The sequence below is a fragment of the Equus quagga genome, chromosome 13, assembly GCF_021613505.1.
Source record: "Equus quagga isolate Etosha38 chromosome 13, UCLA_HA_Equagga_1.0, whole genome shotgun sequence".
NCBI lineage: Eukaryota > Metazoa > Chordata > Mammalia > Perissodactyla > Equidae > Equus > Equus quagga.
Window position 1 is genome coordinate 87,391,100 of NC_060279.1, and position 13,083 is coordinate 87,404,182.

Sequence of the window (13,083 nt, forward strand, 5' to 3'; positions counted from 1 at the left end):
TAAATGAAGTATCTAGAGTAGGAAAATTCATAGACACACAGAAAATAGAATGGTGGTGGCCAGGGTCCAGGGCAGGGGAAATGAAGTGTTATTCATTTAATGGACGCAATTTCAGTTTAGGAAGATTAAAAGTTCTGGAGACAGATGATGGTGATTGTTGCACAACGATGTGAACCTACTTAATGCCATTGACCTGAACAATTACAAAAAGTTAAAATGGTAGTTTTGTTACGTATTTTTCACCATAATAGTAAAAAGAGCAGCCAAAGATTTAATCATCCACTTCACCAAAGAAGATAAACAGATGGCAAATAAGCACATGAAAACATCTCAACATCACTTGTCATTAGGAAACGATAGACTAAAGCCAGGATGAGATACACACCTATCAGAATAACTAAAAAGATAAACAAAAAGAAAGGAAAGAGAAATTTTGACAATAGCAGATGCTAATGAGGATGCGGAACAGCCAGAACTCACACTCGCTGCTGGTGGGAGCACCAAGGGTACAGTCACTTTGGAGAACAGTGGAGAACACTTTTGAGAACATGTAAAGGTAAACCTATGTTTATCATGAGATTGAGCAATTTGATACCTAGGTATTTACCCTGGAGAAACAAGAACGTATGTTTCTACAAAACCTACATGCGAATGTTTATCACAGTTTTATCCATAGTTGCCCCAAATCTGAAAACAATCCAAATGTTCTTCAGCTGGTAAGTGTATACAAAATGGGGCACATTGAAATAGTGGAGTACCAGCCAGCAATTAAAAGGAACACATTATTGATGCATACACCAAGTAATCTGGAGAACTGTCAAAAGCATTATGCCAGGTGAATGAAGCCAGACTTTGAAGACTACATTTTGCTGTATCCATTTCTACAACATTCTGTAAACAGCAAAACAAGATGGATGGAAAATAGATCAACATTTTTTCAGGGGTTATGGGTGGAGAGAGGATTTGGCTCCCCAGGGACAGAAGGAGGGACCGTCTTGGGTAATGACTCTCTTCAGTATCTTGAGTGTGGTGGTGGGTACATAGTGAAATACATCTGTCGTGCCTCACAGAATTGTATATGATAAAAAGAGGATCTCACTGTATCTAAATTTAACACAAATTGAAAATCAAAAACCACAGTTAGATAGCACTACACTCCCAATAGAATTATAATTTAAAAAACTGACAATACCAAGTGTTAACAAAGGTGTGAAGCTGCTGGAATTCTAGCACATTAGAGTCAGGAGTAAAGGTTAAAATCATTCTGGACAACAATTTGGCAATTCCTACTAAAGTTAGACATGTGGTTACTCACTGATCTAACAATTCCACTTATTGTCTGTACTCATGGGGATGAAAATATGTCCATAAAAAACCTTATGCCTTAATATTTATTGCCAAAAACTTGAAAATTTCAAATGTCTGTCCACAGGCGTATTAAAAAAGATTACAGTATATCTACGTAATTGAATACTACTTAGTAATCAGACGTGAACTACAGAAGCATGCAACTTGGATCCATTTCAAAAGTAGTTTGCTGAGTGAGAGAATCTAGACAGAATGAGTACGTTTCTAGGAACTTCTCCAATAGACAAAATTAATTCACCAAGATAGAGTGTATATCAGCGGTTGCCTGGGGTGGAGGCGGGGGTGATGAGCTGCGATAGTTGTGGGTTATCCTTTTGGGGTAGTGCAAACGTTCTATCTCCTGATTGTGGAGGTCATAACTGGGCTGCATCCATTCGTCAAAATCCATAGAAATGTAGCTTTCAAGCAGATACATTTTATTTTCTGTGACTTATAATGTTCATTAAAGGAAAACAATGAGAACTCTCAGAACCTTCCAATCCATGAACGTGGTATAACTTTCTTGACTGTGAGACCAGTTATATTGAGGTTTCCATTATGTGCCACATTCTTACTTTTTTAATAACCAAGAACAAGTATTATTTTACTTATTGGAGACTCAATTCCTTACATTTCAAATGAGGGTGGAAAATCTCTCTCTGTTAGGAAGGTTGAAGGAACAGTTATTTAGAAACTCTTATATTTGCAAGATTTTACAAATTGATGGTGGCAAATACATTTATGTCATTGGTGTCAAGGATTTCCCAGATGCATATGACATAGAGTGAGAAGCAAAACCACATGAGCTGAACCTAAAATTTTAATTGTAGCTGTATAGTCCACTCATATTTCCTGGAAACATTATGCCTTGTGAGCAGCTTGTAACTGTGAGAAGGAGATGTTTTAGGTGACAGGAAATGCTTATCTGTTTGATGAGGATCTAAAAAAATTTACCCCAGTCCACACATCACTGAACAACACAGTTCTGGGAAAAGAAGTTTCCTCTACTTTGACCCCTAGAACACGTGTTCTCTTTGTTTTACATGAAGATGCTGCATGGTTTTTATTTTGAAGATGTCATTGTAACTCCACGAATCAGCACACAAGAAGTAAAGAAGAAACTCTCAATCTCATATTTTTAGAAAACGCTCAGTATGCTACCAGGACACACAGCAAACTCACCAGTGACTGCAGCTCTAAAGCCCAATAGTAATGAGTGTTTGGGAAGGATGTGACTCCACTGGGTGGGGAGCATCTCATGGGTATAGACTATGTCAGTCGTCTCCCTGCTTCTCTCCAGCCTCCTCAACACAGAGATGCTCACTAAGTGTTTGGGGGAATGAATGGATGAAGGAAGGAAGGAAGGAAGGAAGGAAGGAAGGAAGGAAGGAAGGAAGGAAGGAAGGAAGAAAGGACGGAATGCTTGGCTGTTGCCTTCATGTCACCTAGAATCCCTTTCTTTTCTTCTGCCCCAGACACTCACACAGACCCTAAAGAATCTTACACCTGGCAGGACCCACCACCTGAGCTCTACATGAGGCTTGACCTTCCAGGGTCAAGCAGGAGACGACTTTCCAGGCAGGAGATGACCAGCTCCTTGGTTTAGACAACAGAGCTCAGAAAAGCACCCCTGATGGGAGGCCCTTAGACACTCACCGTGTCCCACTCCTCAGATGTCCTCAGAGGTCCTGGTCCAGGCTCTGGTGCAGGAAGGAAGCCCAAAGATGGGGAGAGGACATGGAATCTGTTCTTTGTCTGCTCCCTTCTGGGAGGGCTCAGCATCTTTGGATCCTGGAGCGTCTGCCCACTCTGTGCAGAGGGTGGATGAGCTCAGGCCTGCAGTTCCTCTTCTGTGAATGGCACAGGTCACATGTTTCTCTGCAGCTTCCTGTAGGTCTCCCATCAGTGCCAGCTCCCACTCGCATTCTCCTTCTCATTTCAGACATAGGTCAAAAGCCCAGAAACCTCCATCTCAGAGATGCTGCTGCTGCTGCTTCTGCCCCTGCTGTGGGCAGGTGAGTGGGCTGAGGGGAGAGGCTGTGGCTGACTTTCCTTTCCTGTCAGGGTCCCTGGCTCAGTATGACAGATACCTACTGGAAGTGCAGGAATCTGTGACTGTGGAGGAGGGCGTGTGCATCTCTGTGCCCTGCACCTTCTCCTACACCCAGTACTACTGGACTGACTCTGCCCCAGCTCATGGCTACTGGTTCTGGGGAGGAGCTGATACAAACCAGGATGCTCCAGTGGCAAACAACCCAGCTCATAAAGTGCAGGAGGAGACCCAGTGCCAATGCCATCTGCTCGGGGACCCCTGAACCAAAAACTGCTGCCTGGATATCAGGGATGGCAAGAGGAGTGACAATGGAAAATACTGTTTTGGGGTGGAGAGAAGAAGTCAAAAATGGGATTACAGAACTAAACAGCTCTGTGTGCACGTGACGAGTAAGGCCCTGGCTCTAGAAGAGGCCACAGGAGAAGGCCATGGGGGCCCCACGGTGCAACTGAGATAAGACCCTGTTCTTAGAAGGGATTGGGGCTAAAGTAGGGCAGAGTTTAGAGGGAGGAGCTGGACCAAAGCCTGAGGCTTCTCTTAGGGCTACACCTCAGACCTTCCCTCCTGATCCTCATGTCTCCTTATCTCCTCACCAGCCCTGACCAACAGGCCTCACATCCTCAGCCCAGGGACCCTGGAGTCTGGCCACCCCAGGAACCTGACCTGCTCTATGTCCTGGGCCCATAAGTGGGGCATGCCCCCCAGTTTCTCCTGGACATCAGCTGCGTTCACCTCCTTGGGTCCCAGGACCCACCTCTCCTCAGTGCTCACCCTCACCCCATGGCCCCAGGACCATGACACCAGCCTCACCTGTCAGGTGAAGTTCCCTGCAGATGTGGTCCTGGAAAGAACCTTCCAGATGAATCTCACCTTCAAGTGCTAGACCAGAATGCCCGGGTCCCTAAAGGTGTGGGGGACTGGAGGGCCAGGCTGGGGACACTTGGTTCTTTTGTCTGGGGGCTTGCCTGAGTACAGGACCTAGAAGGACACAAGTCCAATGCTTCCACTATTTCTGTGACTCCTGCGATTTGGGAGGATGTCAGCTTCTCTCACCCCACCCTCCCCAATGAAGGGGGAAATCCTCTCTTCTTGTCCTAGGTGCTCCAGAGAACCCAGAAATTGGTGCCTGCATATGGAGTGGCACAGATAGAAAGGAGCCCCCTCCCATGAAGCATTGACTGGGGTGGGGTCTCTGCCATGTCAGGTCAGCACTGGACTCTCAGAGCTCACATGGTAGGGCTGGGGGGATGGGCTGCACTTAGACATGAGAAGCCCCCATCAGGCCTCTTCCTCCAACACATGTCTTGCCAGGATGAACCACAACTTCCTTCCTGCCCATCTTAAATGTGCTCTTTATCTTTCTCCAGTCACTGAAGGCCTTGGGGGAATTTTTTTAGTAGACTTTATTTTTTAGAGACTTTAGGTTTTAGATTCACAACAAAAATAAGCCGAAATTAGAGAGATTTCCCCTATACCCACTGCACGTTGCCCCACATGCACAGCCTCCCCACTATCAACATGCCCCACCAGAGGGTACATTTGTTACAACCCATGAATCTGCATGGACACGTCATTATCACCCAAAGTCTACAGCTGACAGTAAGGTTCACCCTTGGTGTTGTGCATTCTATGGGTTTGCACAAATGTGTATTGACATGTATCCATCATTATAGTATCATACATAATAGTTCCATTGCCCAAAAAAAATCTCTTGGGTTCTTTTTAGACTGTTGATCTCCCATCCTCACCCTGACCTCTCTCTGGAGTCCAGCTCCCCTGATTGCTCTATGCCCATGGATCATGGCATCTGGGGCCCTCACTGGACAGTAAGTCTTTCTGGGGCTTTATCAGAAGTGCCCATCAAATTGTTGGCAGGTGATGCCCAGAGACACATCTCTCACCGTGGGTGTTGGGTTCCTAGGAGGCATGGCCAGTGAGGGCCAGGAGGGCTGTCTGGGTCTGACCTGAAGGAATGAGAACTCCTAGCTTCCAGCCCCCTCTGGAGGCACAAAAGGCCACATTTGACCCTGAGTGACAAGGACTGTGGAGGACAGGAGAGGAGATTCAAACATCCTCCCTGGAAGGAAGTAGGGACAAGGCTTTTAGCATCCTACAGGGCTCTCTGGGTTGTGTTCTTTCTCTCTCTGGATCACTGTGAGACCCAGTCCCTCACACTCCTGCAGCGGCCTAGTCTGGGGGCTGTAGAGAGACCCTCAGTGGAGGAAAACCTGGGTCCTAGAAGAGATGGAGCTTGTTGGACAAGAAGGTGGGGTGTGGATAGGAGGTGTCATGTGGACTGCGTCCTTCTGGAGAAAGCTGTGGTCCTATCATGGATGTGAACTGAGCAGCTGAACCTTGGATAGGAGGGGAGGGGCTCCCCGTTCTAGGTGCTGAAGAGGAGAGGACACAAGACAGTTCATCAAGATTTGAGTTCACTCCATGTCTCTTCTGTCTGCAGAGGAACCAGGGATGAGGGCAGGAGTGATTCAGGGGATCATTGGGCGAGCTGGTGTCACTGCACTGCTCGCTCTCTGCCTCTGCTTCATCTTCTTCAAGTGAGCTGGGTTGCCTGTGGGCCAAGAGGTGAAGAGGGACCTGGAGCGGTTGTGAGGGCCCATAGAAATAGTGGGATGTATGGTGATGGTGAGAATCCAGCTGGTAGACCCTGAGCCAGTCATGAGTGTATTCCCAGCCCTCATACCAGACGTCCAGGAGCAAGGAGACTTTGTTACAAGGTCTTCTTATAAAGGCTTCTGGGCTCATCCCACGCTTGACCTGCTTTAGTCCCTCACTCCAGCCTCAAAAGAGTGACCTGTGTCAAAGACTCTGGTGTCTCCCATCAGAGTGAAGACCCACAGTAGGAAAGCAGTTAAGACAGCAGTGGACATGGATGACATCCACCCTGCTGTTGGATCAGCTTCCCTGGTGGATGACATGGGCATCTTGGCACACAGTCTGCCTGCCACATCTCCACGGGGTGGCTGACAGTCATGCTCCATTAGGTGTGTCCAGAAATAAGTTCATCACCTTCCTGCATGTTTGAAATTGTATGTTTTCTTATTACAGTCGTGCACCACATAACAGCGTTTTGGTCCACAATGAACCGCGTATACAAAGGTGGTCCCATAGGATTAGCACCACATAACGTAGGTGTGTGGTAGGCTATACCATCTAGATTTGTGTAAGCACTCTGTTATGTTCACGCAATGATGAAATCACCTAAAGCTGCATTTCTCACAACCTGTCCTGGTCCTAAGCAATGCATGCCTGTATTCATGTACATGAGGCCAACAGATTGAGAGACAGTCATTACTCACAGTTCCCAAGAGGAGGGTGAAATGCCACACCACATAGGGCCATGCAAGGAAGCACCAGCGGTGGTCAGGAGGCAGAGGGAGCAAGGGGATAATGTCAGCAGGAGCCTTGATTGTGGCTTCCATGGGAAAGGCAAGTGAGGCAGGATAAGCAGGTTTATGTCTGGTTAGTTTTAATAATTTTGGCAGGCTCTGGGGTGTGAGGGTTGTCTCCAGGTACCAGTTGTCTGGTACCTGGTCCTGGGGAGATTATGGCGGGAGAATAGTCTGGAGTGTAAGAACTTGGGAAAGGAAGTGGTTGGAGTGTGAGCTTTGGACTGGTTGGTTTGCAATGTGAAAGGCAAGCTCGCAGGAAAGTCCTTTACTACCTCTAGCAATTCACTAGCCCTGGCAGGGTCAAAAGGCACCCAGTGTCAAAACGTCAGGAACACATGCTTAATACACGCCTGACACACACGACTCCTGCTGGGCTGTCCATCTCACCCATAACACTCTTTTCCCTGGCACCCAACCAGAGACCTGGCTTTGTCCCACCCCAGTCCTTCATCACCTCTCCCTGCACCCATATGCTGGAAAGCCTTTTTGTGCTTCTTCTGAATACAGCTTAATACAATCATTGCCTTTGAGCTGCGCTCCCCTCTTAGTCCTTATTCTGCTGCAGCCCTCCCAGCTCTCTTCCTCAGCACACTAGCGTTCCCTCCATCCTGAAACGCACTGCTTCTCCACACCTCCAAGAGGTGAGCTTCCGAACAACTTGGTCTGGCATTTGGGGCAGGAAAACCAGAGTCACCTTCAGTGCTTCACTCCTCCCACACTGGCCTGCTCGCTCAGCTCAAGCAGAGTAAATTTTTGCCTCTCAGAATCATTGCTCCCCTGTCCCCTCCTCCTCACATGCCTATATCAGCCTGTGCTACTTCTGCTCATCCTTTGAGTGCTGACTTTCATTTATTTATTTAGCTCTGACCAGTGTGGTCACTGCTGTGAGGGTTTTGAGCACACGGTCAACAATCACGCATGCATTCATCTACTCCTTCAGCTACTATCTCCCACTTGTCAATTGTCCTGAGGGCTTGAGTAATACGTGTACTTTTTCAAATACATATGTTACAAATGTAAAACGCCCCTTCTGTTAAAAAAACATATTAATTGGGGAGGGGGATAAAATAACAAGCAAATAAGTAGTGAATATGTACAGGAAATAAGTGCTCATGTAGAGAGGCACAGGTAGGAAGGAGCCCCCTCCCATGAGGCGTTGACTGGGGTGGGGTCTCTGCCATGTCAGGTCAGCACTGGACTCTCAGAGCTCACATGGTAGGGCTGGGGGGATGGGCTGCACTTAGACATGAGAAGCCCCCATCAGGCCTCTTCCTCCAACACATGTCTTGCCAGCATGACCCACAACTTCCTTCCTGCCCATCTTAAATGTGCTCTTTATCTTTCTCCAGTCACTGAAGGCCTTGGATCTTCCAGCATTTAAAGTCAGGGAGATGAGTTGGAAAGAACAAGAAGATCACAGAGAAAAATAAATGACCAGGAGGGTGTAGGGTTGGGTTCTGGAGGCCAAGGTGATATGGAGCTTCAAGGAGGAGAGAATGCTTATTTGTTTGAAATGCTAATAATTCCAGTAGAATAGGGTCTGAGAAATGACTGTTTACATTTTGCTAAGTGGTATCACAGCTGATCTTGACAAAAGCAGATCTGGTAGCCTGGGAGAGGCAGATATCCTGATTGGAGAGAGTTCAAGAGAGAATGGGAGGAAAGGAAGTGGAAAGACTCTTCTGAGAAGTATTGCAGTCAATCTAGAGCTGAGAAATGAGTCTGCAGAAGAAATTGGTTGTACTCCTAGAAGTTCCTGGGGGAGAACACTGTGTTTGGTTTTAATGTGGTGACTCTTGGATGGGCATTTTCCATCCCTGAAGCCTTTCTCCAGAGACTGGAGAGGGGCTGGAAATGTAGTTAATAATTGATCATTCCTATATGGGGAAGCCTCCACAAAAATCCCAAAAGTGTGGGGTTCAGGAAGCTTCCAAATTGCTGAACACATGGAGGTGCTGGGAGAGTGGCTCTCCTGGAGAAAGCATGGAAACTCCTCACCCCTTCCCATATACCTTGCCCTGTGCATCTCTTCTATCTGGGTGTTCATCTGTATCCTTTATCATATTCTTCTGTAATAAGCTAGTACACAGTAAACTGTTCTTCTGAATTCTTTGAGCCACTTAGCAAATTAATTGAGCTTGGGGAGGGGGCCATGGAAACCTTCAATTTATAGCCTGTTGGCCAGAAGCACAAGCGACAAGCTGGACTTGAGATTGGCATCTGAAGTGGTGGGTGGGAAGGCAGGCTTGTGGGATTGAGACCTTAAACTCTGGGATCTCACCTTATCTCCCTTAAGGTAGTGTCAGAATTGCGTTCAACTGGAGGACACTCAGCTGATGTCACAGAGAATTGTCTGTTGTAGGAGGAAAAAACCCCACACATCTGGTGTCAGAAGACTTTCGAGTGTGAGAGTAAAAGAGAGACACAAGAGGTGAAGTAGATTTTCATAAACATCTTCCTGTGTATCCAGTGTCTGGCACATAGGAGACCACAGAGAGAGCATGATCAGTAGCTGTGTGATGTTGCGAAGTACCTAACCTCTCTGAGACTGAGCTTCTTTCTCTGCCAAGTAATAGTATTTTCCACAGATGTCTGTGTGAATTTTCAGTGGAATTGGAAAGCAACCAATAAGTGCTATATTCACTGGATAATTGAATAAGTGGGACCTTCGGAAATGTTAGATAAAAATGGAAGAAAGAATAAATGTCATTTCAGAATCAAATTCACTTCATAGACCCTCTCTGACTTATCTCCCCACCCAGTGCTCTGCTCTGACCCCCTTCTTTGCTCTCCACACAGGTTCACCAGCACGAGTCCGAGTCAGAGAGCTCTGCTGACCTCACAAGCTCTGCAGGCATTGCCTCCACCTTGGAGATGGAGCAGGAGCTTCATTATGCCTCCCTCAGCTTTAACAGGATGAATCCTCAAGAGGGCACCTACAGGACCCAGGGGAGAACCAGCCAGAGCGTCAGTCTCAGCCGGAGCATCCATATTCTTTACAGGAAGGGGACCCAAAGGCAGATTCTTAGAGACTTAACATCCAAATAGGCAATGGTTTTATAAGCTATTGTATGTGAATTTCCGGCTACACTAGAACTATATTAGGCTTCAAAATCAGAGAGACATGGAATCAAACCCATGCTCTTTTATTTATTAAGAGTAGGACATCAGGCAAGCCACCTTACTCTTCCATGTTTCGGTTTCCTGCTTTGTGAAATGCGGCTAAGAAGTCCTACCTCACAGAGTTGCAGTGAGGATTAAATAAAGTGCAAATGGAAAACACCCAGAAAAATCCGGGTATATTGTGAGAGTTTGGTGCATCCTGTTTCCTTCTCCCTTGAACAGAAAGGCTTAGTGACATTTCACCCAAAGGCTGGGTGTGTTCTGTCTCAGACGCCACATCACAACATGTCAGTTCACTCTCTATTCAAAGCCCTCCCGTGGATCCTGCCCTGACTGGGCCTCCAGCATCATCTCTTTCCACTACTGGATGTTCCTTTTCCATCCTGCCTGCCTCTGACTAGTCCCAGTTTAGGCAAATCAGACATTAACATTTAGAAAATTCCCTAACGCTCAGAGCTGATCATAGTCAAAATACTTCTCATTCTCTTCAGCCCAAAGGAATAATTTACAAGCTTTTCAACTTGACATTCTAAGTCAGGGGTCAGGAAACCTTTTCATGTAAAGGGCCAAATAGCAAATATTTTAGACTTTGAAGCTGTATGGCCTCTGTTGAAACTATTCAAATTTGTGTTTTTAATTAAAAAAACAGCCACAGAAAATCTGCAAATGAATTAATTTGGCTGTGTTCCAACAAAATTTTATTTACAAAATCAGGCAGCCCATGGGATGTGGTTTCCTGACCTCTAATGTAGATTGTTCTTCATCTCACCCTATCTACTTCCCCATCGCCATACCCTAACCATCAATCCCTCAAGTCATTCTCTAAGCACCTCCATTCTAAGGCATTCCTCATTGTCTTTGTGCATCCATGGCATTCCTCCAGGAAGGCCCATCACCATGTCTTCATCTGGCTAACACCGTTTATCCTTCAGAATCAGCCCAGTAATGGATATTTGGGTTGAGATGGTGGAGGGAAGTAGGATCTCATAATCTTCCTCCTAAAAACCCAATATTTTAATTTCAATAAAGATCAGTTTAAAGAAAAATAGGCCAAAATTCATCAGCAGCACCAAACCATAACAGGGACAAAGCCTTATGCCATGAGATCATAAAGTGACCCTTAAATAAACTAATAGAAGATTCGAATCTGGTGTAAAAATGCTGATACCTAACCCTGCCTCCCCCTACCCTACACACAGAAGGGAGAGTTGAGTTAGACTTCTGCTTATGATAATGTCAGTGGGTCATGTGAGTAAACCCATCTCTTGAAACATTAAAAGTTAGTGGCTAGACTTATAATGCAGATAAGATGTCATCGCCCCATTATTCCCTCCTTCTCTCCTCTCTTTACAACTATAAACCCTATAAATGGTGTAAGAAGCAATCAAAGGATAACTCTTGAAGGTCGTAAGAAAGTGAGCTGGTTTAGGACCCCAGGGCTGGAGGAACAATACGGAGGTAGGGCATCTTGGTCCTCTCCTAACAGAGTGAGAACACTCAGTCTCACCCTTTCCCAAATCCTGATCAAGAAACAGAAGGCTAACCAGGTAGGTGCATTCCTCTCCTAGATGGAGGGAGAGCCCCTTTGACAATATCAATCGAGTTCCACACTACTGGCAAGGGAGATTGACTGGAGCAGAAATAAGTGTTCAGGAAGCGCTTACCTTCCCCAATAAGGCTGAGACTGTTCTCTCCTGCCCAAAAACACTGGAACAGGTGGACAGAATTGGAGAAAGGGATCCAGGCATAGTATCTGATGTTTCTGATCATGACACTCAGTTTTCTCCTTTGTCAAATGTGAAGACTAGCCTCCTCACTTTCAGAGTTGTTGATTTTCTATTTTTGTTTTTGTGAGGCTGGCATGAAGCAAGCTGTTTAAAAGAGAAGTACAGAGGCCAGTAAAAGGAATCCTTAGCAAGAGCTTGGTCTTGCCCTGTGGTTCAGCCAGGTGGGGCAGATAAACATCGTCCACAGTAGGGGCAATGCTTGAGACTGAACAGGAGAGGTGGGAGAAGGAACAGAGAGAGGAGACCAGCACCACCCACTCCTGATTGTCGGCTACTAACCTGCCTCTATCCATCCTCATATCGTTGCTCTCCTGGCCCCAAACTGGGACCTTAAGCCTCAGTTCAGGCCCTTCTGCAGAAAGAGGAGGTAGCCGAGTTCCAATGGTGAGCCTGTTTCAGCACCACGGACAGCACCATCTCCCTTGCCTGGATCTCCCCAGGAGCCAGAGTGTCTCCTGGTGGATGGAGACCCCTGTTGAGTCAACCATTTACAAGTCCCCAAGGCAGAGTGGGAGGAGCCTGGGGAAGGGTCTGGTCACATCCTAGGTCAACGATGCTGGTCAGGGGTATCCGGAACCTTCCAGGGTGTGCTGCCATCTGCAGACTTATGTTCTTGATCCCCTACAGGTGATAATTAGGGATTGGGTGCTGTCCTGAGGTTAGGGTGGTTGAGCCATGCATATCCCCAGGAATTAGATGGAATAACAAAGCCAAAGTCGGGACCTCATCAATAAGAAAGCATTAATCACTCAAAGAGGGAGTCTTTATGGCATTTTACAACTGCTGCAAGACCTTGGGAGAAATAACCTTTCCTTTAAATTTTGTAGTTGTCCCCGCACCTAGCCTGAACCCCACCCACCCCTGCAAGAATAGCTTCTGCCTTTCTCCATCTGAGCTGATTTTCACTTTCAGTCTTGGACAGGTTATTCCTCTTTCTGAGTTTTCTCACATTTCTGTCTGGAGCATTCTGGTCTCTCGGTAGGTGGCCTCAAGAACTCCAGGGGTCCCACCCCAACTGTGCCCAGACACTTCCTGTAGTTACTACCCCAAGCTTTCCTGAGCCCCAGAGTCATGAATCAGCAGAAAGTCTGGGTCTTGATAGGGGTGAAAACAGGAACTTCGCGCCCTCCCAGCGTTCCCCTACCTGTGCCCCTCTGATGGTCCTCACCCTGCTCAGGATCAGACATTATGAACTACTGCATAGTGGAACATGCAACTCGATCCATTTCAAAGACAGTATGCTGCGGCTTGCCTGGTTGCATAGTGGTTAAGTTCACCCATTGTGCTTTGACCTGAGGTTCGTGGGTTCAGTTTCCAGGCATGGGCCTAGAGACTGATCATCAGGCCACGCTGTGGCAGTCTT

At 46.6% G+C, this 13,083-nt stretch overlaps 1 protein-coding gene across 1 annotated transcript; it reads left to right on the forward strand.

Moving 5' to 3' along the window:
* Positions 1-3,325: 3,325 nt before the first annotated feature.
* LOC124250316 (myeloid cell surface antigen CD33-like) lies at positions 3,326-12,108 on the forward strand. The gene is given in 8 exon segments (XM_046682124.1): positions 3,326-3,362; positions 3,412-3,789; positions 3,997-4,276; positions 5,172-5,275; positions 5,859-5,955; positions 6,244-6,346; positions 9,610-9,777; positions 12,079-12,108. Coding segments are annotated over 8 exon segments (1,197 nt in total).
* The last annotated feature ends 975 nt before the right edge of the window (positions 12,109-13,083 follow it).